The sequence below is a fragment of the Panicum hallii genome, chromosome 8 (genome assembly GCF_002211085.1).
Source record: "Panicum hallii strain FIL2 chromosome 8, PHallii_v3.1, whole genome shotgun sequence".
NCBI lineage: Eukaryota > Viridiplantae > Streptophyta > Magnoliopsida > Poales > Poaceae > Panicum > Panicum hallii.
This window is the reverse complement of record NC_038049.1, coordinates 4,972,466-4,999,203: the sequence shown is the minus strand read 5'-3', so window position 1 is coordinate 4,999,203 and position 26,738 is coordinate 4,972,466. Positions and strand designations below refer to the sequence as shown.

At 42.1% G+C, this 26,738-nt stretch overlaps 1 protein-coding gene and 2 pseudogenes across 1 annotated transcript; 2 read left to right on the top strand and 1 right to left on the bottom strand.

The window, feature by feature from the left end:
* Nucleotides 1-2,427: 2,427 nt before the first annotated feature.
* On the top strand, nucleotides 2,428-6,220 carry LOC112903548 (annotated as a pseudogene).
* Nucleotides 6,221-14,861: 8,641 nt separating this feature from the next.
* On the top strand, nucleotides 14,862-18,309 carry LOC112903547 (annotated as a pseudogene).
* Nucleotides 18,310-19,922: 1,613 nt separating this feature from the next.
* LOC112903145 (horcolin-like) lies at nucleotides 19,923-21,177 on the bottom strand. Its single transcript, XM_025972360.1, has 3 exons — nucleotides 21,030-21,177; nucleotides 20,556-20,765; nucleotides 19,923-20,459 (listed from the first exon to the last, which is right to left on the bottom strand). The coding sequence occupies exons 1-3, from the start codon at nucleotides 21,030-21,032 to the stop codon at nucleotides 20,223-20,225; spliced, it is 450 nt and encodes a 149-aa protein (XP_025828145.1). The 5' UTR covers nucleotides 21,033-21,177; the 3' UTR covers nucleotides 19,923-20,222.
* Between the last annotated feature and the right edge of the window lie 5,561 nt (nucleotides 21,178-26,738).

Sequence of the window (26,738 nt, the reverse complement as noted above, 5' to 3'; positions counted from 1 at the left end):
CACAACTTTGTAGTTGATAACCTTTTAACTTGAAGTAATTTCAATTCTCAAGTATTTACAATAACTTTCAGCCAACAAGGATTAATGGGAATAGGACTTCACATTGTTATTAGCTATGAAATGTAAATGATTAAATGTGATGTTAAGGCAGGAACACAAGAGGGGGGGGAGAGGTCAGGTTTGAAGCATAGAAATCTTATGGACGCAAAAAAGGTGGGAAATGTTTTTTTCTAATATTTTGATGTCTACATGCTGTTTTTTTAAGGGATTTTATGTCTTGGTTCCAGCCATTACAGATGTACTTGTATCAACATATTTCCGTAGTAGAAAAGGACCTCATCTCAATTTCGAATCAATCATGTGAGTCAAACCATGACAAATGAGAGTGATGGACATACACTACTACAGAAATGGGATTTAATCCCGGTTTGGAACCCCGTTTAGTCCCGCTTGTAGCAATCGGGACTACGAATCCGGGACTAAAATATGAACCCGAAACCTCTTAGCTCGCGCATAGCTTTCTTACCACCCCACCTACACAGCACATGTGACTCTAGTTAGGATACTTTCCTTTAGAATTAACCCGTGGAGGACCCTTTAGTCCCGGTTGGTAACACCAACTGGGACTAAATGGTGACCCTTTAGTTCGGGTTGGTGTTACCAACCGGAAGTAAAAGTTTGGACTTTTAGTTCCGGTTGGAGTTACCAACCGGGACTAAAGATAGACTTTTAACTGGGACTAAAGATAGAGTTTTAGTCCTAGTTGGTCGCTCCAACTAGGACTAAAGAGCCCCCCCCCCCCCGCCCCTAGACACTGGATCCAGGACTAATGAATAGATTAGTTCAGGGCCCAACTATATCACTGCCGGTTTCGCCGGCTGTTGGATTAGGGTCGACGGTGACAGCACGAGCCATCACAGCCAGCTTTGCACCTGACGGTGTTGCCCTTTTCTAAAAAAAACAGCGACGCACAGACCCCCGCGCCGCCACCGTGGCCGCGCACGCTTTGCGGCCCCACATGTCGCCGCCCTAGCTCGTCGCATCGCGCATCCGAACCCCCACCGTGGGTCCCTTGCGCCGCTCCACCTCCTTGCACCCCACCCGCCGCATCCGAGTGCCACCGCCTTCGCCGCATCTAAGCACCGCTGCTGCTCACACCTCGAGGCCACCCATCCCCAGCCACAGTCTTCATGCACGCACCGCACACCCACGCGCTGCGCCGCCCGCACTTGCCGTGCACACACGGCCACAAAGAGGAGGGAGGCTGCACCGGGGGAGAGGAAGGGGAGGGAGACGACAGCGGGGAGAGGAAGGGGACAAGGTTGAGGTGAGGGAGAGGAGAGAGGCCGGGGAGAGGAAGGGGAGGCGGCGGCAGGAAAGATGAGGGAGGCCGGGGAGAAGAGGGGGTGGGGACAGGGGAGAGGAGGGAGGCTGGGGAGAGGAAGGGGAGGTGGCGGGGAGGGGATAAGGATAGGAGTGACAGAGAGAGAGAGAGAGAGTGAAGGGGAGAGATAAAAATAGGGTGGTCATTGGTATAACTGCCGGCTCGTATTACAACCCGGCGGTGATGTATAGACATCACGGCCGGGTCGTAATATAAACCAGCGGTGATGCCATGACCCGGCATCACAGCCGGATTGTAATACAAATTGGTGGTGATGCCTACTATCACCGCCGGTTCCCGACGGTCACCGGTTTGAAATGAACCGACAGTGATGAGGTGTTTGCAATGATATATTTTGTAGTGGTGGGACATATTCTAAAGATCGATGTGGTGTTCTGAAGTACTGATAGAACAAAAAAACGAAGCCAATTCACGGGTTGAACAAGAAAGACCATGAACCTGTGACCAATACGGTTTGTTCAACTAAAAGACCAAACATACAATCAGACGAATGCAAACCGGTTGAACCAGCCAGCTCCACATCGATCCTGTGAACTAGTAAAACCAATTCCTTTTAAGTTAACTAGTGATGTGTTTGTTTCAAACTCTGGACACTAAAGTATTGTGATATTTTTATTATGTAATATGTGATATGTTTGGGAAGATATTATTACGTGTATGATAAATACAAACCACTAGCTGGATCAGTGACCACTGGTTGGACCGATGAATTAGTAAAACCGGTAGCATGACCGGTTAAATCTCCTCTCCGGGTCTTCAATCTATGGTTAAGAACCGTTGGTGGTGACACATTATAGTGATTAGTTGGTGCTTGTGGGTGGAGCAACTTAATGAGTTCTTCAAAACTCTACATCATCACATCCTGTTGACTAATTCCAGGACTATATATGTTGTAAGATAATAAGTTTATCCAACATGCAATTTTCAAATGATTCCATGTTGGATAAATCCCTTCCCGTTGAATTAAATTAAGAAAAACTCAAACATTATTAAATTATGTGCCTTAATGGTCTTCAATAGAAATGGAATACAAAGGATACATGGTATTTGTAGTTTATATGATATCACATCAATTCACAGTCATTTACTTAAATTATAGCCAGTGGTGTATATAAGGCGTACTTGTATGGCTGCAGAAGCCAGAAAAATGGCAGAAAGAACGAATCGATGCACGGAAGGAGAAGGTAATTCAGTTGTTTGATGCTTCCAAAGACATGATTGAGAAATGAGCCTAGTTGACACCATCCAACATTTGGGTATCGAGCATCATTTCAAGAATCAAATTGCTGATGCATTAAGTAACATCCAACAATAGGAGTTAAATAGCTCTAGCCTGCATGAGGTGTCTCTTCGATTTCGCTTGCTTAGGGAGCATGGTCTTTGGTATCTCCAGGTTTGTACATAAATAATACCAAATTTCATTGTCTACCAAAATTCAATTTGTTTGATAAAAATATGCTTTTAACATTGAAGCAATATACGTATTTGTTGATTGAATCACTTGATATATACATATGTATCTCTCTGTTGCAGATGAATTCAACAGATTTAAAGATATGAATGGAACATTCAAAATGGACTTAGTTAAGGAGCCCAAGGGACTCCTAAGTTTATATAATGCTGCTCATCTCTTAACACATGATGAACTGGCACTTGATGAAGCCATCTGTTTTTCAAGGCTGCATCTTGAATCAATAAGACAAAATCTGGAGTATCCATAATCTGATCAAGTTAAACATGCTCTTTTTGCCGCTGCCAAGGACTGTTAGACGAATAGAGGCACTGAATTATATGTCCGAATATGAACATGAACCATCATACAACCCCATCATTTTGGAGCTTGCAAAGATGGAGTTCAACGTTTTGCAAAATATTCACTTGAAAAAGCTCAAGGCCGTATTTGAGTATGATACTTCTTACTATATTTAAAATAAGGCAAACTTTAAATTTTTGTAATAATAATGGATATATATATGATCAGAATGTAACATCGTGGCTTTGCTTTGCCAAAAAACAATGTGGTGGTAATTTATTGTAAGACGTGGTACCCTGTTGTTGCATAGGATCTACATGAAAGGTTAATTTTATCATAGTTCCATAGTTGAGCCTAGGACCTCCAATTATGGGGCTCACCTGTTAGTGGGTCACATGAATATATAGTTGAGCCTAGGACCCATGAACAGTACCAGAGCCCCTAGTATTGCTCCAACACTTGGAGCTTTAGTATATCGGTATTGATAAACTGCAAAACACTATGGCATTGCTGTATGGCAAACATATGCCCACCTTTTATGTTGTCCAGTAGGTACCAGTTTTCATTATCGTCATTTATGTATGTAGAGCATCTTGACAGGAAAAAAAACTTTAATTGCAGATGGTGGCAAGATCTTTATGCTGAAGTGGCACTAAGCTATGCTAGGGATCGAACTGTTCAGTTATACTTATGGGCACACACAATGTGCTATGAGAAGGAATACAGCTGTGCAAGGGTAACCCTTACCAAGTTGTCCGCCCTAGTAACCATGATGGATGACACTTATGATGTTCGTGCTACTTTGGAGGAGGGCCGAAGTCTCAACGAAGCAATACAAAGGTGGGACTATTCTGGTCATATTAATTTCACATCATTAAAAAAACTAATAAACTAATGTTCTTCGACCAGTTAGATATAGCCACACATCGAATCATTTTCGAATTAACTACTCCTTCCAAAATTATTTAGTTATCGATTTTATTGTTATATACTGTTTGACTGTAAGATTCATATCTGTTGTGGACCATACAGGGTCAATCTCAACTAGTGCAAATGTGTCAGTGTTTAGCTAAAGTACTAGACAAATATGAAAGTTTTAAACACTTCAAAGTTCAAAGAGGCCCAATTATTTTACCATTGTACGGGTAACTTCAGTATAACCTATTAAACACTATGCAGAGGACACGCAAGATGCGAGATGATGCTGATGTTGTATTCTTTTGATTTATGAAGAAACATATCCATATATGTGGAAATGCTCTATTGAAATATAGTTTCATGTGCTAGTGATGATGAAAGACATCTAATGTCTTCTTTGAAATACATCTAATAAAAGAAGATCTATCTGAGCATGTATTTTTACGTGTAACTAATTAACTGATGTGTACGCAGATGGAATGAGAATGCTGTTTGTCTACTGCCAGAGTATGTGCTGGAACCACATGAAAAATACAAAGTTTCCTACGCCAAGGAATCGGTATTATATCTACTACATATAAAGATGGTTTCTTTCCTTTTCATAACTTCATATTTCATTGCTCCATGGCGCCCATCCAGACACAATACATATTAATGATGTAGATAGATCTGAAAATGTTCTACCTCAGGATAATAATGACCTTTGAAGAGATTGAGTATGTGCTGGAACCACATGAAAAGTACGAAGTTTCCTACGCCAAGGAATCCGTATTACATCTACTATATATGAAGATGGTTTCTTTCCTTTTCATAACTTCATATTTCATTGCTCCATGGCGCCCATCCAGACACAATACATATTAACGATGTAGATAGATCTGAAAATGTAACTTTATTATTTGAATTTTTGGAGCATACTGATGACAAAGTTAAGTACATTTCAAATTAGTTTTCTCATTTTTAAATATTTTGTTACAATATCTGTTTCTATTTTTGATTCAATAACAAAACTGGTGCAACATGCAACCTATGTTATCATCAAATGCAATAAGAACTTGATTCAAAAGGTTAAAGAATTTTCAGATCCTAAACAAATGTTGGCAATCAATACCTTCCAAAAAATTACTTAATCATAAATTACCTTTACTTATATATAGCATGCATGCAAGTGTAAGAGTATTATTTCAATATTGTATTACTAGATACATTGCACCTTTTATGAAGTTAGCCATTTTAACTTAAAATGCTGTATTTAGCCCCTTTATTTTCACCAACTTTTGTTTTTCAAAATGACATGAACCTTTGGTTTCAATTTTTCATTTTAAACATGAAGTTTCTTTTTTAAGAAAAATATTGAAGTTGAAGATGAAGACTTAAATTTTCAACTCCACACTTAAATTTTGTTATTTGAAATCTCAGATATGAAACATGAAATGCTGTGGCAAAGGGATTCTCTATTTCCTGCACACTTTCTTCGTCAGAAACCCAAAATTACGTGTTGCCTTTCTTATGTGCAGTTTCAGACACTATCAAAGTACTATCTTCAAGGAGCAGAATGGTTCCATCACAATTATATGCCAACATTCAAAGAAAAACAAGAAGTAGGTTTCATGGATTCAGGTAGTCCATTCTCAGTTGTTGCCTTACTAGTTGGCATGGGTGATCTAGCAACTAAGGAGGTGCTTGAGTGGGCAATTGGTTGCACTGATGCTGTCAAAGCATGTGGAGAGTTAACACGTTACATGAATGACATCTCTGCATTAAAGGTATAGGCTAAAATTCAAAACTATATAGAACTCCTTTACATCCATTGGTAATAGGATCTCATAAGAACATGTTGTGTCCACGGCATGGTAACAGGAAGCAGGATGCTGCAAACTGCGTGGAGTGCTATGTTGCTGAGTATAATGTTACAACTGAGGTAGCCATCGCGAAGATAAGCCAGATGATGGAAGATGCATGGAAAACTACAAACAAGGCATTGTTAGAACTTCGTTCCTTACATGGCTGGGGTGTTAAGGCGAGTTGTCAACATGACAGTATGCGTGATGCTGATATACGGCATAAAGAAAGATGTGTTTACATTTGGAAACGACCTTGATGAGATTATTTATCATATGTTTGCCCATCCTATCCCTATTTAAACAAAGGTAGCTGCAGCATGTAATGCTCACCTTATTACATCCTTGCCGTGGACAGAATGCACTTGTCTTTGAACATATGTCCTCAACATGCATGGATATAATCTACAAGCTTCTCAACTATGGCTTTAATATTATGATTGTAAAAGTTTATGCGTAGTTTCATAAATGAGCACATGCCTTATTTAAAACTCCATATAAGAAGGAATGGTATTGTATGTTCTCATTTTCTAATGTTGTCGAATAATCCCCTTGATCGAGTACTGTTATTTGTAGTGTCTGTGCTTGTGTAACAATCCTAACTAATTATAAAATATTATTTTTTATTACATGAAAATAAATGATGGTGAATTACTGGTGATGTGATGTGAGTGTGCTTGTGTAACAATCCTAAGTGTAACATCCTAAATTTCACTCTTAGAAGTATCTAGCTCAGTTCTATAATTTTCAGGTTTCAGAAAGTTTAAGTTTGCAAATTTAAAACTCACCATAAGCTCTAATTTGATTTGTTGCATTCATACTAGTGCATATTTTAATTTTATTTTATTGTGTCTGAGTTCTAGAACCTTTCCAGAATTTTTTCTAAATTTTCTAGAATTTATTCTAGTTTCCATGCTTTTATTTCGTTTCTGTGAATTTATCTCTTTTTCTGGCAAAGGAAAACTCGTTTTCTTTTCCTTTCCCTTTTTTCCTTTTTCTTTTCTTCCTTTTCTTCTACTCTTTTTCCTCACCTGGGCTGCCGGCCACCTTCTCCCCGCCGGCCCGACCTCCTTCCCCTCTTCTCTTTGTTTTCGGCCTAGCTCGGCCATCCCGTCGTGCTTCCTCTCTCACTCCCTTCCTTCCCTTCTCTCTCGCTGACGAGCGGGCCCCGCCCATCATCCCTCTCCTCCGGCCGAGTCCGACTCGGACCCAAGTCAATGTCAGCCGAGCGCACACTATGAGGGCGGCTCAGCCCCGCACGCGCACCCCTTTTTCTCTCTGCGAGACCTGGCCTCACACCTCTGCCCAACCCACACACGCCGCCTTTTTGCTCGCCTGCGCGCCTCGCGAGCACGTGCTCCGCCGCTGAGCTCCGTTGCGTCGGACCGCCGCGGATCCCCCTCGCCACCGCAGCTTAGTCCGCACCGCCGCCTCCAACCGCTTCATGGTAAGCTGTGGGTGCCCTCGACCCATTTCCCCCTTGTTCCTATCTCTCGTTGCGCGCCCCCGCGCTCGCCAGAGCCGCGCTGCTGCGTGCCTTCGCTGCCGGCCGCCTCGGGGCCACCTAGACCTTCCTAAACCCCGCAACCGCTTTCCCTCATCGCCCTCTCGCTAACCGGCCAATCTGCACATTTTTTCGTGCACCGGAGCGCTCAATCGAGCGAACTACGGTGAGCCCCGGCCGCGAGAATGGCGGCGCCGCCATGCGCCGGTGTCCCACCGCCACCCGACCGGCCGAGGACTTTTTGCAGAAAAACTCGAGTTGTTCTTTAAAATCAACTCTCCATCCATCTATGTTCAAAACTAATTCTGTTTCAATCCTTTTTATTTCATAAAAACCCCTGTCTTTTTCTAAAATAGTACCCGCCGTCCCTAGTTGATGTTTTAGCACGTTAGCCCTCGTGTTTTATATAAAATTATGTTTTCACCCTTGGTTTCTTTCTGTTTAACCATTTTAGTTAGTTTTTCTCGCATTTAAGCCCCCGCAGAGCTGTTTTTAGCGTTTTAAATCCGGTTTAAGCGTTCTTGGTACCGTTTTGATTGTTGTAATGCGTAGAACTAGTTGCTAAGCCTTTTGGCTCTGTTTTACAATGATTGTTTCACTATTTTAATTTATTTCTATTTTATTTGCTTGTATGTACTTGTGTTGCTATTGTTTGTTCGTGACAAGTAGATGAGGAGCCGTTCGAGAACTTTTAAGAGCAAGAATTCAAAGTGACTGAGCAGCAGTAAGAGACTGAAGGCAAGTATATTTCTTAATCATACTTTCATCCTAATAAACGTTATTTATATTTACATTTGCATGCATTAATTTGATGGGTCCTACTTTATCCATATTTGATATCCTTGTCCTTGAAAGTCTGGTTATTTAAATCATGTTGGGTAATTTGCTTAGTTGCTGAACATTAGTTTCGGGTGGTTTATGAAAACAATACTTGACACACGTTTTACTTATTTTGGAACCACTATGATGTACTGATGATGAGAATTAATTTAAAACCATGGAGCGATCACCCGGGAAAATAGTGCATCCACAAGGATTATATGGCTCTGGTCTTGACTAATTAATTAGATATCTCTAGCTTGTTGGTAGCTTACCGAAAGGCGCATGGGGAGCATGTGATGAGGGATTCGCTGCCTGCTAAGTGTGTACGCATGGCTATGGTCACACCTTGGGGCAGGTTCACTCACGCAACTGCTGAAACCTTAGCGGGTTACTACTGGCTAGGGAGTCTTTGTAAAGGTCTCATAGTGAATCCCTATTACTCACCTTGGAAGTGTCTAAGAGGTTAGCTACCTCGGGCATCAAAGGTGGCGCGACTTGTGGATAAAGTGTACAACCTCTGCAGAGTGTAAAACTGATATATTGCTTATGATCAAGAGTGGCTCAGACCCTCACATGACTTATTTAAATGGAACTTGTATTTTATTCAGTTGTTTAATACTTTCAAGCTTGCTTATTACTCAGTTAGCTTTGTTTTCCATAATTATAGGCAATATTTCACCTCTGCTTAGTAAATAGGTTGTTTAATGTTCAACTGTTCACTACAATGCTTACCGCTTTACTCAGTCAGCCTTTATTCCTTGTTTAAGCTGGCATGTCATTTATTTCCTAATATACTTGCTGAGTACCAACCATAAATGTACTCACTTTTGTTAAACAACGTTGCTCAGAATAAGATCAGTTTGAGGAGTTCCCAGAGGATATACAGGAGTACTAGGCGTATCTTCCCCCAGTCAGCTGCCTGTGGAGTTTGGTCGTTCCGCTGCTAGAATAATGGCGACGTTGAAACACTTATTTATATTTATGAACTCTGTTTGGTTTATAATAAATGACTACGGTACTTCATGACATTGCTTCTGTTATTTACTTTCGTCGTCATATGTGTGTAACTTTGATCCTGACGTATATATGATTTATCGCTCAATTTATTATTTGAAAATCAGGTGTAACACTAAGTTATAAACTGTTATGTTCTTACCAATAATGATGCGATAGCAGCGGGGTGCACGAAACTTTTGGTAACGGGCGAAGGGTGTTGCCCACTATATTTAATTTGGTATATGTAACAGGCTCAATTCCACACCCATTACATACAATTTACATGCAACATGCTTTGAATGTTGCCCGTTACCTATGTCCTGACCCCCTCCCCCCAAGTAGCAACTAACAGCCCCGCTCCTTCTCCACAAACTATAAAATCCATCACCAAAGTAAAGTTAAAGTTTTAGGAACATGAGAAGAACATATGAATGTAACCACACAGTCTCTTGGTGGTTTGAAAGGAGGTCCCTAGATAATACTGGAGTTGAGCTTAGATCTCGAGTATAAGTACATTAACAAATTCTTCTTTCCTGTATGTCCAGCCCTGTCCAGAGTCTTGAATTATGGGCCCCATGCAACAGAAGGTAGAGATTAGGATTACCAAGCAATCTAAGATGCCTATGAAACATTAATTAAGCTTTAGTGCTAACTTGGGGGGGGGGGGAGGGGGTGCTTCAAGTTAATGGTAAAAGATTGATAAGCGAACAATTGCCAGCTAGCAACTTGTGAGATCATCAATCACTGAGGTCGGCTTGGACTTCCTGCAGGGTTAATGACATCCATGTTGCCGTGGATCTCCAGTAGCGACGCATCCAAGAAGGAAATGACATTGACTAATGCAGCCATAACCCATATGCACGTCAGATTTGGGTTGTCACCTAGAGAGCCAGCACCAGAAGGTGGCGAGTGGTTCTTCAACGACACCTCCAAGAAGAAACACATGATGCACAATGTAACCATCCCCACTGACACCAACATTGTCCTGGGCAATGTTCTCTCCCAAGCCACCAATTACAGTCACGAACCTTACAGCACCAGCGACACGCGACAGCAGTTACTGCACTCCCATTGCATGGACCTGCGGTAGCTCACGCAGCAGCGAGGTGTGGTGCCCTCATGTTAATGTCGAAGGACAATGTGACTACATGCCAACTGCAATGGCTGCCAGCAGCGGTTTACCTATGTGCGGCAATTGCACCCTGACACTTGGGACCTCGCAGCTCGCACAAGCGCTGGAGCATAATAGCACCGCCATCACCATCCCGCCCCTCGCCATGGCCAAGACTGAATAGGGTCGAACTGCACAATGCAAGGACGAGCAGTTGCAGGATGGTGCACCACCAACGCCAAAGACCAATGGCAATCGGCCTCAGGCCCATCCAAAACCCCGACAAGCTCCCGACAGTAGGCGAATGTCACCAGTACCCTTGCAAGGCCTAGATCCGGCCCTACGTCTACCGGACCCATCCTTGGGAAGGCTGGATCTGCCCGATTGGGGCGAGGACGAGGTAGCGCCATAGCAGCCGGTCGCCAGCATGCAGATCAGGACGAGCGCGCAGCTCCGCTGTGCAACCATTGTCGGTTGGGGAACCGCACAAGGGGGGCTAGGGGAGAGCAGATCCAAACATCACAAGGCTGGATCTGGCTGAGGGGTGCTTGCAACAGTCGCTAGATGATCACACGGAGCTCCAATCAAGCAAGCGCAAGGATGGGGCTAGGAGATGAAGAAGGGGGACAGGAAATGGTTGGCAAGCACCACTTGGGGTTGGGTTAGGTGGCTCTGTGTTGCCCCCGTGTTTGAGATGGCTGCAACCCCATTTTTTGCATTTTTGACCTTTTTCTGAAAAATTTCACGTTTGGACCCCTAGACAACATAAACTTATCTTTGGACCCGGGTCAGCGCTATAACTCACGGCACCGAGCTAACACTGCTCGGCGCCGAGCTGCTTTGCGTTGTATCGGATGTGGCGGTGATCTAGCGCTGATATGGATAATACCTCAGCGCCGTAGATCTCGACGCCAAACCGGTAATCTTTATATTTTAGCATACGACAGACTACAAGAACAACGGTTCCAATAAAACATGGAACAACTCTAGTGTGAGAGGTTCCATGTTCCAACCCTGTTATAGCAGTTTGGCTCCAGTTAAACTAATATTGCCTGATAACAAAACGTAGATCCACGGAACATATTATAGCTTCCTTCTGTAGGCACTTCATAGGATGTTGAACTATGCTCCTGTATATAATGAGAACAGTTCTTTCGTGCATTATTGTTTCGTTGATGGCATGCAACCTTAGCTGCGCTTCTGCTCTCAGTCCGCTCGCCTACATGTTGCAAGTGCCATCCTGGATTACTGAGAGGAAACGCAGATTAAAGAGCCACACAATGTTTCACACCCGTAATTACACGAGATTTGCACCTAGTTTCAGCTTTCAAAAGCATGATATTTCTCAACTTGAAGTGTCCAATCTCTATGCTGTGGCATTCAACATATTTACATTTTACATCTTGGCCAAAATCTAAACTGAGTTATTGACCATATATACGCTCTTTATTATAGTTTATACAAGCATGGAACCAAGGTCAGTCACGACTCACAACTCGAGGCTGATTCCTCCCAGCAAACGCTAGTACTACTAGCCCCCTTTGCAAACTCAGATTGTTTTAACCCCTGAATTGTTTTGTATGAAATCCTAGTAAGATTCTCTAAAATTGTTCCGATCTGTCCATCTTAACAGGTCGAGGTGTTCCAACACGAGCAGCAGTATCTACCTACTTCTTGTTGCTCCAGCTGTGGCCGGCGCCGGCTTGGAGCACGACATGCCGGATGTTCTTCACAAATTCCTCCCACCCGATCGAACCACGAGCCCTCCACCGCCGGGTCGAAGCTCGCCGAGAACACCCCGTACGGCACGCCGAGGAGAACGCTGAACAGCAGGAACGCCACCAAGATCGGCGGCTGCAGCCTGCAGGTCGAGCCCCGTCACCAGTGCCGCCGCGCACAGCGCCGCCTCGCCCGCCGCGGATGCCGCGAGCGCCGCGGCCGGCAGCCTCCGCGCCACCCGCCACAGCACCTCCTCCGAGTCGAGGAACGCTAGCTCCCCCTCGCGCTCCCGCCGCCGGGCGCACTCCTCCCACTCCTCGTCGCTCACCGACGCGTCCACGACCAGCAGGGACCCGAGCAGGAACGACGCGAGCGAGTAGACGAGCGGCATCCACGCGGGCACGCGCGCGCTCGCCGCGTCGCCGAGGTACCCGAGCATTGCGGGCACGCCGGTGAAGGAGAGCGCCGCGACGGCTTGGAGCTTCCACAGCACGCTGAGGTCGGGGTCCCCGCCCGGGAGGTCCGCGTCGATGAGCGCCCGGAGGTCGTCGTCATCCGCGCCTCCAAAGACTTCCGATTCGTCGACCACGCCAGCATCGACGAGGTTCTGGAGGAAGGTCCGGAGGTCGTTGCTGCTGCTGTGGTAGGCGTCGACAACCTTCCGTAGCAGCGCCTTACATTTTTTTTTCGAAAATTCCGGAACCTTGCCGGCGTTAATTAACAAGAAGAAAGAGAAGCCGTGCTTGAGTTTACAACCACGGAGCCTGCTGAGATCGGAGCATCGGAAAAGCTCCTAACTGAAACGTGAAAAATAAAAAGAATTACTCGCTAATTTTACCCCCAACCAACAAAACCATATGCTTTGCCCTCGTAGAACACAGATTTGCCGACTCCTTGATCTCATCCACCAACCTTGCCAGCTTCTTCTCCTTGTCGTTGAAGATACGCGCATTTCTCTCGCACCAAATGGACCAGATGACTAGGATGGCCAAGGAGCGAGTACCTTTCGCACCGTCTGAACTCATGCCATCAACCAACGCCGTAAACCAGTCCAGAATCTCTTGGTCACCCTTCCAGTTGTCCGGGTCCGAAGTTGAGCTTCGGGTCCACGCCGCAACCGATCGCCAGATAAAGCACGAGGCCGGGCACTCAGCAAAAAGATGTTGGGCTGTCTCTAGGTTTTTCCAACACAAAGGGCAGAAAATGGAATTTGGCCATTCTCGAGCAAGCAGGCTGTCAGCTGTCCAAATTCGGTTCTGGAGAAGCAACCACATAAAGAACTTGCATCTTGAAGGGGCCCAGACCTTCCACACCAACTGTGGGAACTTGGAGATAAAACCTTCCTCGAATTGCAACTCGTATGCAGAAAGCAGAGTAAGCTGCCGAGGCTGTCCTTGTCCACAAAATCGTGTGAGGCTCCAAATTATATGGGTCGAAAAGCACATCTTCGATCGTACCCCATAACTGGACCAGTTCATCAATGAGAGGGATAGTTAAATCGTGAGACACATCTCTTATCCGCAGATCATTGGTTAAGGCTTCCGAGACAGTCCGTTTCTTCCGTTTGCTGCGCTTATACAGAGCCGGAAAGAGGAGTGCCGGGGCCAGGCCTTGCACCCAGCTTGACAGCCAGAAACTTGCTTTGTGACCATTATTGTTCTTGTATTCTATCATTGCTGCCTTGCATATTGTTGTCAATCAGGTCCTGCAGTAACAAAGGGATGATCCGAAGGTGCACCGGAAAATTCCAGATATGGTGTACTAGGCCCAACTAAGATATCTCAAGTGCTGAACACAAGGTCCAATCTAGTATTCAGTGTTGCATCCCTTAAGATTGAGAAACACTCGGTCCATCGACAGCTGAAGTTTCCTCGTGTCCTTGCTGACAGCTGATTCCTGTAAAAACATCAAGATGTGCAACCAGTTTATATTTTTTTTGAAAAAAGATATGCACATATATTATTATCAGAGACAATAAAATGTCATGTTACTTGACAAGGCAACTAAAGATTGCTGGAACGGACTCGCCCAAATGTGTAGATCAGCAACTTGACCAGCATCTAGCTTATTCCAATTAACCTAAAACATTGCTTAATTGTTCATTAGTCATTACACAGTTATCTAGCTCTGACATGCTAAAACCCATTTGTAATTGAAACAGGAACACATTAGGGTATACTTCTACCTGACTCTAGCACAGATCTAGCACTTCAAAAGAAAGCAACCAATCAAAGGTTTTCATTTAAATCTGAGGGCATTAAAGGTTTTTATAGTGAAAACAAACTGGGCATGGAGATGACAAGGGTGGTGATTTTCAGGGGAATGCAACTGGTTGAGAGAAAAAAAAAGGAGAGACCAAGCCAAATGATTGATCATGTGGGAGCAGAAGGACAAAAAGCTACTACTAGAGCAAGTTCAGGTAACAAGATGTTAGCATGTTCTACATAAACTAAAATAACTAGAGAAACACATACAAAAGTAATTTGGCATATGGTGAAATTGACTCCATGGGTCATGTGCACATTATGTTACAACGTGAAGCGAGAGACATGTCACATTATTTTCGTTTTTTTCTTAAAAAAAATCAACATGCTAAGCTCCCCTGAAGGCCTGGACTCCCAGTGGATGCGTCAATGACTAGTGGGTCCGCTGAACCTGGAACGTGGGGCCCGCAAGACGGTGTCGCCCACTTTCAGGGAAGTCCACCAATTTCTGTTCTGTTCCACCCTGCTTCCATCCCTGTGCTGTTCGTCTCCTTCCTTTGATCCTCTCCCCACCCCCGCCGCCTCTGCTCTGCCTCTGCTCCTCCACCCCAATCCTCGCTGTGCTGCTTCTTCCACATCCTGCGCCTATTGCTTCTCTCCAATTCGACACCCAGAGTTTGGGTTTGCTCCCTGGCGAGATTTGGTTGCTTGGACTACGCGCTTGCGTTCTTGGCTCCTCGCCGCGGGACCACCGTCCACCGCTGCAGCTGCTGCCGGCGAGGTGAGGTTTGGCCACCCGACGAGGCTTCCGTCTTCTGCTTCTTCTTCCCGTTACTGGTGTACCCAGCACTCCCTGCATTTGTGCCTCCTCACCATTTCTTGTCCCGCAGCTACGGTGTTCGACGGAGTGCCTCCGGGGAAGAGGGGAAAAGTGAACGAAGGCGGACGTCCGGAGGTGGAAGGAGACCGCATCAGCGCGTTGCGAGACGCGCTTCTGAGCCACGTGCTCTCACTCCTGCCGCAGAGGAGGCCGTGCGGACGTGCGTCCTTGCCGGGCGATGGCGCCATCTCTGGAAGTCCGCCCCTGCCCTGCGCATTGGGTGCCTTGACAAGTATGAGCCCACGTCTGTCAGCGCGCTCCGCAAGTTTGTGGACTATCTTCTCCTCCTTCGTGGTGGTTTGCCGCTCGATAAATTCGAACTCAGTTTGGGTCGCTTCTCCGGCCCTGATGATGTGCCCCGCGTGAATCTCTGGATGCGGCATGCTGTAATGTGCAAAGTTCGGGTGCTCAAGCTCCACCTCCATGATAATGAGTATATGGATCCCTGGCTTTAGCTAGATGACCTGCCTCTCATCTCAAAGTACCTGACCAGGCTACAGCTTCGCGGTGCACGGTGTCATGCTAGTTTCCTCAACTTTTCAAGCTGTCCAGCACTGGAACATCTAGAGTTTGTGTACTATGATGTCTCGTCAGCCCAGAAAATCTCATCCGAGTACCTAAAATGTCTGAGCATCACCTATTCCGTATTTAGTGATGATTCCCGCATTCGAATTTGTGCCCCAAATCTTGTTTCATTGCGTCTAGATGACCTTTGGGACAACACACCCATCCTTGAGAGCATGCCAGGATTAGCAGAGGCATTTGTTTGAATAACCGAGCTATGTGACGACCGCTGCAGTAAACAATGGGATCCACATCAACATTGTGATTGTGAGTACTGTGACAGTTCTGATAACACTGGTGATGGAGGTGACAATTGTATGCTTTTAAAAGGTTTATCGGAAGCTAAGAGTTTGGTGTTGATTTCTAGACATGACATGGTATACTCACACTCTACCTCAGTTACCTGATAACTTTAATTATAAGCCACCGCCTTTATTTCTACTACATTGTTTAGCTTATTTCCACTTTATTATTTGCATAGTTGCTGGACATTAATCGATATCTGCCTGTGAGGATTATCTCATCTCTTTTGTTTGCACCTTATCCAGTTTATTTTCAAAAGGGATTTGAGATGGTGTCCTACGTTTAAGAAGCTAAAGACTTTGTTGCTCAATGAGTACTGGTGTTTACCTGACCTCCATGCATTAGCCTGCATTCTTGAGCACTCACCAAATTTGGAGAAGCTCACTCTTCAACTCTTTTCTAAGGTACACACTTCATAAATTGACAACTCTGCATTTTAGAATTATTACACTTCTTGATCCTACAAAATTCTTTTTTTCACTTGTTCAGTACAGGGACCTAATCATAAAGTGGAAATGAATGGAAGCTTCAGTTCGATGGAGCGATCAGCTGGAATATCTGAACATCTTAAGATAGTTGAAGTCAAGTGTGAAGTGATTGGCGAAAGAGTTCTCAAAGTTCTACAGTTCCTCTGCACATTTAGCATACTTAAGCTAACTTACATCTCTCCTCGTGCTTCTGTATTTCTGACATTGTTTAAACATGCATTTGTGTAAAATAAAGTAAACAATGTAAATTTGGAAGATAAATTTCTGAATGCTAAGACCTAGGGTACCAAATTATAGACATTTTGTTGGATGCACAAAGCTTCACATGGAGTTATTTAAATTGAATTTCATTGCGCAGGCGATGAGTCAATTTGTTGAATGCATTTAGTTTTGATTGTTTGTTTTGTTAATTAGTTTGAAATGGAAATAATGACTGAATTTAGTTGTTCTGACTATATGCTTGTTTGCTGATTTAGTTCTGAACAATATTCACATATCTCATTTAATCTTTCTAAGAGTATGATATGTTGACCTCTTGTCTTCCAGCCTCCCATTTCCTTGAAGGCCCATTTGACATAATCAGTTAAATGACCCTATCCACTGAATCAGCTAACCTGTTTTTTTTTTCAAACAACCTAACTTCATACATTCTGTAAGAAACAAATTATAGCGTCTCCATGCATTTTGTTGATTATCCATGCACTTGCCACCTTCAGTTATGTCTTATCTGCATATGTATTACAAACATCATCTTGGCATATTTACACTGTTGCTTCATTTGACAATCTTATCTTTGTATATGGTGAATCTGTATAAAATTTCTGTATCACATATGTTTAATACTCCGTATTCACTTCTACTATTATTCTGGTTCACATTTCTGAAAATAACTGATGACTTGTTGTGTTTTTCTCCCTTTTTTTGTTACTTTCATAAGGATGAATACCCTCCAATGATCTTTTGATATCTCAGAGTTCAGAAAACATGTGTGTTCTGCATTCTTCTCTTCATAAAAAATGAAAATGTTTGTAGTGCATCATGGCTACAAAACTAAAAAAAAAGACTCGACCGGCGGGGGAAAGACCATCCCCACGGCATTGCACTAAAAGGAAACCTCAACCAAGCTAGCCGAGAAAACACCCGAACCCCGGCTTCACCCTATAGGCTGCACCGTAATCTAGGCTGACCACAACCCCATTGGGTTAGCAACCACTGCAACTACCCCTAGTAGGAGGGCCCAACCCAACCACAGGTGCCTCAGGCTGACGCCCTGGCACTATTTTTCGGATTGCCAGCGAGGTTATTTTTTGCTGATTCATTGTCAAGTTATTTCAACACGTTAATCAGATTAAGTTTCATGTTAGTAAAGTGAATTTGCTATTCATGAAGTCTCTTAAAGCATTTTAATTCATCTGTCAAATAACCGAACTTTTTACTTATACAGATTTCATCTTACTCTGAACTTACTGCGCCTTTGCTTTTTTTTACAGGTTTCATTTTTTGATTAGATGTTGGAGAAGAGCTGTTGGTTGATCTACTGTGTCTCATTGTTTTGAAATGCAATGCTAATTTCAGTGCAGCGTGGATGCTGTCTTTTGCCTATTGGGCAATCTGGTGTCTTGTCTCACTACTAGACTTCCGACCATAGGAACGTGTAGAATTTGTAACATAAATTGTTCAAGACTTCCCGATATCTAGTTGGACCTGGCACAACATGTTATCTTATTTCGTTTGTACTCAGGTCATGAGTTTTGTACGACAATCTGAAGCAACTAACGTGCCACTAGCAGATCTTGATTCATTGTTGTAGTTGAGCTGGTTACGTGACCTTTGGTAGCAACTATCATACTCTCACTGCTACAAAACTACACATCACTGCCGGTTCGTACCCCTAACTGGCGGTGAAAGTTTCACTGCCGGTTCATAATACAAACTGTGTTTAATATATTTGCCATTCACCAAGTATTTTATCACTTTGTCAAACTGTGTTTAATATACTTTTGCTTCCATTGCAAGGGAACACGACTTGGCGCTTCATAGTTGCTGCTATCCGAGGTATTAGCTCTTCAAAAACGGTTAGCTGAGTCCATTTTGGATCATGTTGTGTCACCATGTGGTGAGTTCTGCGACTCTGTGTTATCTAAGAGTAGTGCAATTATATTGTTGTTGTCAAACTTGGTCTTATGTGAAATTAGACTATCAATAATAGATTAATTAACGATTGATCATGATGAGTACAAAGCCTTATATAGGCAGGGAGACCTATGTCGGTTTATAGAATCAGAACCACAGCCTTGTAATCAATTTATATGGTGCACAGAAGCACAAGGCCTGGTGCGGCCAGCCTGACTGATGGGTCCAGCCGCGTACAGCACTAATGACCTATCTAACGGTATGGACTCATGATGTACTGACTTGAGGTTGTGGGTTGTATCTGATAAATTGGCATGTGGTACTTGTAATCTACTCCCTCCGTTTCAAAATTTAGGTCGTTTTGACAATTCTAGGTTCATAAATTTTGTTATGCATCTAGAGAAACATCATATCTAGGTACATAAGAATACTGTGAATCTAAAAAGATCAAAACGACCTATATTTTGGAACTCCGTATCTTATACTAAATTGTGGCATGTAGTGAAATGTTATGCGTTGAAGTGTGGTATGTATCCTATTGATGTCAACTGAATTATGCAATTTATATATTAAATGCTAAAAATAGCATCACTATCAGGTTGTAGCTTAAACCGGCAATGTTGGCTTACTTGTTACTGCCACTAAGAATGGATAGTGAAAGTATACCATCACTGCCAGTTCAAGACATATAACCAGTCATCCGGCAGTGATAGACTGATGCCATCACTGCCGGTTCCAAATCCATCAGTGATGGCCGTTTTGGCATGCTGTGCTAGTTGGTAAATTGTATCTGCAAACCAACGGTCGGATTTTGTGGACCTTTTGGAAGGTAGAAATCCATTTTAACCTTGAAACTATTACATTCGATCTTGAAAACTGGTCAAGACATATCCTGAAACTGGTAAAAAGTTTTGCTTTGCAACCTGCAAACTAAAAGAACCCTAAGGTTCTCCCTAAGAATGGATCTAAAACCCAGTTTTGCGCAAACAATACCCAACTTATATTTTCCATCTTTACCTTGCATATGCTGCTGTTAGTACTTAATTTGAAGACGCTCTGAATCACTGTTCACCTAAACTGTTGTTTAGCGCGTTTACACACTGTTTAAATGCTACACAGCGGTACATCGTTTCCGTTTAATCGGTTGTTTTGACCGTTTAAACGGCTGTTTTGCCTGTTTAAACACCTATTTTGCCCGAATAATGGGCTAAATGGCAGGTAACTGACTTTTAGCGTTGCGTTTAGGGTAACAATGCTCTAATATATAGTTTTCATTTCTCAAGGAAAATACTTAGCTTCCAATACTTTTATTGCTTACAAGCAAAGGCATTTGGGACAACACAAGCAAGAAACATCCACACATTAAAATTAAATAAAGAAGCACACGTAGAAACGGAGGAGCTGGATCATATCCTCTAATCCTTCCCACCGACCCAACCACCCATCGCACACAGCAGAGACTGCAAGCAGTTTTTACTGAGTTCAGAAATTCAGGGTCCATATTTTATTTTATTTGACTCCAGACAGCAAACTTTGGCCAGCATGCACTCCGGCGACCAGCAAGGGTTCCATGATGACCCTTCAGCAGGACTTGGGAACAACATAAGCACCCACAGCATGGAGGACCTGGCCGGAACGTCCAAAGAAGGCGACAATGGCGCTCTTCACCACCGGAATGTCGAAGTCCTTCCCAGACGCAGCATCGCCATATGGCCCGTATGTTGTCCCGTCACTGGTGAAGACAGTCAACGACTTGACACCATTGCTGTCAAACTTGCCGGACAGCCTGGTCACATACACATGTGACGGGATGGAAATCTAGAGATCCATGGAAAAGAATGGCTAACATTTGTAATCACCCAGTCATTGCTTTCACTACACAACCATATTTACGCCACATGTACACATACATACCCTGTTGTGGACGCCCTTGTCCGTGCCCCATATAGCGCTCATTGTGTCGTCGTTCCCCACGGTTTCGTAGGTGAAGGAGATGGCGTTGATGAGCCCTCCGGAGCCGTTGACGCTCCAAATCTCAATTTTCTTCAGGCTAGCAGGCGTTTGGTCGCTGTCGATGTCTTGGCTGTTGCCTCCTCCACTGCCGAACGGGCCAACCTTGGTCGCCTGCATACATGCCTATCTGTAAATACAACTAAGCAACAGGTTACTCTAGCTAGCTAGCTAGATTAAGTAGTCTCTCAACATGCAAGGTCGGCTTGTTCACAAGAAATATCAATGCATATACTGATACTATAGATTACATCTACACACTGGAGCAGGAAGCAACCTAAGCATCATGGCTTGTTCTGATAGATATATATGCATGCTATAACCAATAAATGATATGTATATTCAATGACTGAAATTTAGATCTAAACATGTACATACCATTATATTGGTGCTTGAATCGAAGCGATGAGGATGCTATGTTACCTCGATGGTGTTGGTCTGGTTTGTGAATGCGGATGCGCGCCTATTTATAGAGCCGGTGTGTGTGATCCACTTGTGCTCAATGACGATACCATGTCATACTCAAAAGCTCACAAACCCAAAGTATACCAAATACTAAATGACTTAAATACTTCTTGCATACCATACTGCCTACCACCTAGATAGAAACACTAAATGTGATGTGAACACGAGAGACCAAAGGTCGAGGGGCACCGTGATGTAGATCATAAGATACTACTTAAACACTTGCCTACTTGATTGCCCCTTACTTGCCCCTATCCACCATTCACCGTGATTTAGTCCGGAGCTTATGTGCCCATGTGCGTCTTTAAAAACAGACAAGGACAAATAATAGAAAAAGAAAGCAAGAACCAAGTTACTGGAATATTGTAGTACCAAGCTAGCAAAGCAACCTCGTAACATAATTTACTCTTAAATTACGGCACAATTCTGTGCATAAAAAAATATATAGTCCCATAATTATTACTCTATTTCTTTTTCTAACGGATAATTAAGATTTGGAAAAGTATTTAAAAGCAATGTGATCACCTCGTAACATATCTAGATGTATAATAAAAACTATGCACATAGAAAAATCAAAACAACTAATAATTTAGGACGGAGAGAGTACTAAATAACGTCAAACTCTTGCACACCATATACTACCTACAACCTAGATATACTAAATGTGATGTGAACACGAAGGACTGAAGGTTGAGTGGACCATGATACTATTTAAACAGTTGCCTACTTGCAGTCCCGCAAATAATTATTTTGGATCCACCATTCACTGTGTTTTAAATATGTAAGGACGTCGCATCTGGGGAAAAACATCAAAGAAAGTATGAAGTAGAGTGGTGAAAAACCTCTGGGTAACTTTGGTGCCTTTTAATTTGTACAGTATGGGTGTCTCCATTTGTCCCTTAATATAAGCCGCACTCCTGCAAATAACTAATTTGGATCCACCATTCACCGTGATTCAGTCCACAACTCGTGCGCCCATGCATGTGTGTCTTTCGGAAAAGAAAAAGGATGAGTAAAGAAAGAAAGCAAGAACCAGAGTTAATGCAACATTGTGGTACCAAGCTAGCAGAGCAACCTCATAAAATAATTCAGTCTTGAATTACTGTACAATCCTGTGCATAAAATTCTTTTGAAGGTACTTCCCAGCAATTAAACCACCGAAGACAGTCCAACTTTAAGCATACCATGCATCAAGTCTATAATGTGGCAGCCTTGGATACAAGTATTAAGGTACTATGTATTGGAATTATCCTATGATAGAACTTAAAGCTACTTACTTTAATTTCACTGAATTAATTTGGATCCACCTATTAAGTGTGCTTGAACACATACAACAAACTAAGAAGCAGCGTGGTGAAAAGCCCTTGGTATTGTAGCTGTGCCACAATTATGCCCCACCTATTCATCAATTAAATCTCGGCGCAACCATCAAACCTCTATGTACTGTTTTTTCACAGTGCTTGTTCAAGTAGGTGAAAATTGTACATATTTGTCTACAAAAAAGAACAATAATTATTCTTGCCCCTGTTCGATAGATGACAAGATCTATCCTATGCGTGCAAAGCTTTATATATATAGTTCCGTTTAACATTACTTTGTTTCTTTTTATAAGGCACAGTTAGGATTTCGAAAAGTATATAAAAGCAATTTGGATCATCAATTAATCGCACAGTATATTCTCAATTAACAGCTATGAAATTATTTTGTATTAAAGGATTGTGAAGTGTGATTCTTTTGATACAGCTTTTTATACTGATTATGTATGTAACTTAACTAATTATTGGTCCAATTTTCAAAAGTCTATTTGAAAACAGGAATATTTATCTATCATATGTGCCAAAATGCATATGTTAGCCGGAAAAATACCGGAACCATGTCCAGCGTCATGTAATTTACTACTGTTCACCAAATTAATTTGAGCCATCTGTTGCAACTTCGGAGCATTCGAGCTATAGGAAGCTAAGGATGCAGTTGTGGCAGGGGGAAAGGCAGCGGAATTATACAGTGAAGAGTTGCCTATGTTTCAACAAGGATAGCTCTATTTTTGTTTTTGGGACTGGAATAATGCATTCTTTCTATCATGTATGCAGCTGCATATCGATCCGATTACTTAGCGTGAAACTATTTGTTTGCAACTTCTGACTTATATAAAAAATTTGGCCTTAGTTTCATAGTATTTTAACTCCCGTTTGGTAAATACTACTTCAATCTCATTTGTATATAACGCGGTTTTGATGACATCATAATCAGTTCATCTCCCTGCCAAACCATGACGTGCAGCTAGCCTAGTTGCACTGTTTAGTGCCCTCGTACTGCCCTTGTTTATTTTTAGTCAGTGCTACCATTTAATATTCTGGTACTGTCCTTCTATATTTATATTCAACACATTGAGGTCCATTGCATCCAAGCACCCACTGCTTATACACGACCAGATACACGCATTAATCAGTCGAAATGGTTAGCCCAAGATTCTTTTATGCTCAATGTGAAGAGGCTTAATCATGTAATATTGAAAAAACCCACAATACATTCAAAGATGGCGCAAATATCAGTTTTCTGTATCCATGAAATATTTAAAAGATAAGCGAAAGGTGTGCAGCTTTTCAATAGGCACTACCGGATTCAGGGGCTTTGCCGAGTGTCCCAGACACTCGGCAAAGCCCCGATTACACTCGGCAAAGCCTTTGCCGAGTGTAACACTCGGCAAAGAGCACTCGGCAAAGACTTCATCGGTAAAGACGTCTTTGCCGAGTGCCTTTTGTCGGGCACTCGGCAAAGGCTTTGCCGAGTGCTAAAAAACACTCGGCAAAGAGAAGCACTCGGCAAAATGTAAATCGGAAAAAATCCAAAAACTGAAATAGGAAAAAATAAATTTTATTAGGGGAGGCATGTACAGCCAGCTAATGACCCATCTAATGGGTTGCACATTTTTTTCAGCAATTTTCAATTTTTGATAAGTTGTCGATGATAGGATTCGAACTCACGACCTCCTGCACACAAACAACTCCCTCTACCACTGCACCATTGAACCACATGTGTCAACATTACGTTTTTATTCTCCACGTATTATAATTGACCGAGTGTAAATTGTTTGTTTGAGATAGTAACTAAATTCAAATGAAAAAGTTGTTAACTACAAAGTGGCATAACTTTTCGAGATCTACAACTTTTATTTTGGTAGTTTCTTCATCCGAGATCGTTTACAAAATTTGAATTTCAAATTTGAAAATTTCAAACGTATTTTAATATGACACAATGATTTCAAATTAAAAATTTGTCAACTACAAACTTTCATAACTTTTTGAGATCTATAACTTTAATTTTGATGGTTTTTCCATTCGAGGTCATTTGCAAAATTCGAATTTTAAATTTTCTATATTCAGATGTAGTTTTTGTTGATAAGATGACTTCAAATTAAAATGTTGCCAATTGTAAAATATTATAACTTCTCAAGATCTACAAAGTTTATTTTGGTTGTTTTATCATTTCTTCATCTGACATGATAATTCTAATATTATTCACAAATCTTATATATCTCTCTTATAGTTTCATAAACTACGAGAGAGATATATATATTGTGAACAAATATACATTTATTTTGTCAAATGAAGAAATGTCCAAAATAAAAATTATGCATCTTGATGAGTTATACAACTTTGTAGTTGAAAATATTTTTATTTGAATTAATTTACTACTTCAAAATATGATTTGAAAATTATCTTTGCCGAGTGTCTAAACAAGGCACTCGGCAAAGAGCTTCTTTGCCGAGTGCGATAAAAAAGTCACTCGGCAAAGAGCTTCTTTGCCGAGTGCCTAAAAAAAGCACTCGGCAAAGAGCTTCTTTGCCGAGTGTCTTAAAAAAGGCACTCGGCAAAGACCGGCACTCGGCAAAGAAACTCTTTGCCGAGTGCCCGAAGAAAAACACTCGGCAAAATATTTGACACTCGGCAAAGATCTTTTTTCCGGTAGTGAGGAGTATTACAAGGTTATCGTGCCCACAGGATCAACAGTTCAACATACCTATAGCCCACAGAGGTAGTGACGACACACAATGAGAGCTGATTTGGCTCAAATGCCTGAGCCCATCGGTTCCATTGAGATGACCTTACCTTTGCTCTGATATTAATCCCTGTTCATCGCGGGAGCATTATTGCTTGGATCTCTCCCGGCTTCAATTCCTTTATTACTTCTGTTGCATCCTTAGGGCCTAATAGACACTGACATAGTTTTTCTCTTGACAAATCATTAGTCCAAATGATTATGTTGTCACTCGATGATTAAAATACAATGGCCTTAATCGGGCTATTTTCTTTACTAACCATGAATTGAAACATCATATACTTTGTATATTTAAATTGTTGTTATTGTTTTCTACTCCATCGATCCTAAATTATAGGTTTTTCTGATTTTTCTAAGTATATAGCTTAATTTTTTCTGCATCTAGATATATTTTATATGTAGAAAAGCCCAAATGACCTATAATTTGGAGTGGAGGGAGTAACTCTGAGTTGGATGTTATTTATTTGTACTGCAATTACATTGTTTTAAAGCTTTTGAATCGATTCTATTTATGATTAGTACCAATTGTTTATATAGTTTGCATATATAAGTTCACTGGGTATGCCTCAAATTTTTCCCCACTTTATTGCCATTCATGTGAAACCCTACCACAGAATACGCCTTGGCAAATGGACCATCACCGCTGGTTCAATCCAACACGGCAATGATAGGTTTTCACCTCCAGTTCTTAGATAGATGAGTGTAGTGACCATTGGAATCGACGATGAAAATGACTATCACCGCCGGATTGTATTACGGACCGGCGGTGAAAACAGAATCAATTTTCATCAAAAAACTGGCAGTGATAGATGGGGTTTTACTGTTAGGTCTATTCATGACCTGATGGTGAAAGTAGATCGGGCGGTGAAAACATACCATTCGCATAAAAAATTTTATAACTCGTCCATACGAAGTCAGATGAAGATAAACATTCTACCAAAATTATAGAGGTCGATGAGTCCTAAAACTCTTTTGTTGGCAGTTCTTTATTTAAAATTATTTATATACCTAAATATTTAATAAAAGTTATTAGACCTATTAAACGACCTCAGATTGAAAAACATCAACATCAAAGTTGGAGTGCTCAACGTGACCTAAAACTCTGCAGTTGAAATAAATTATTTTCTTTTGAGATTGTTTTAGCGTCCAAAAGTTTAATATAAAACATAGAGAAGTTAATATTAAAAAAAGAATTATTTAGTTGGCCACAAGTAACTGTGTTGTGTAGCGTAATAGTGAAGAGTGGTCGCGCGACCCATCAGATCATGGGTTTGAATCCCGTGGATGCACCCTTCTCATATTACGTGTAGAAAAGTTTTGGAGGTTATTACCGCCGGTTCAAAATCTATAGTTGTATTTTCACCGCTGGTTAAAAATAACGGTGATAATCAAAATTATCATCACTGACCCAAATCCCACGCCCCCTCAAACGGTAGTGAAGGCAGGTGCACTAGTGAAAGGTTTTGATGGTGAGCCAATTGGTTAATCTAAGGCACACATGCTTTTAATTTTTTACTTTGGAACTATTGTTAATGATTATCTGTTTAATAACTTTTGCACTTC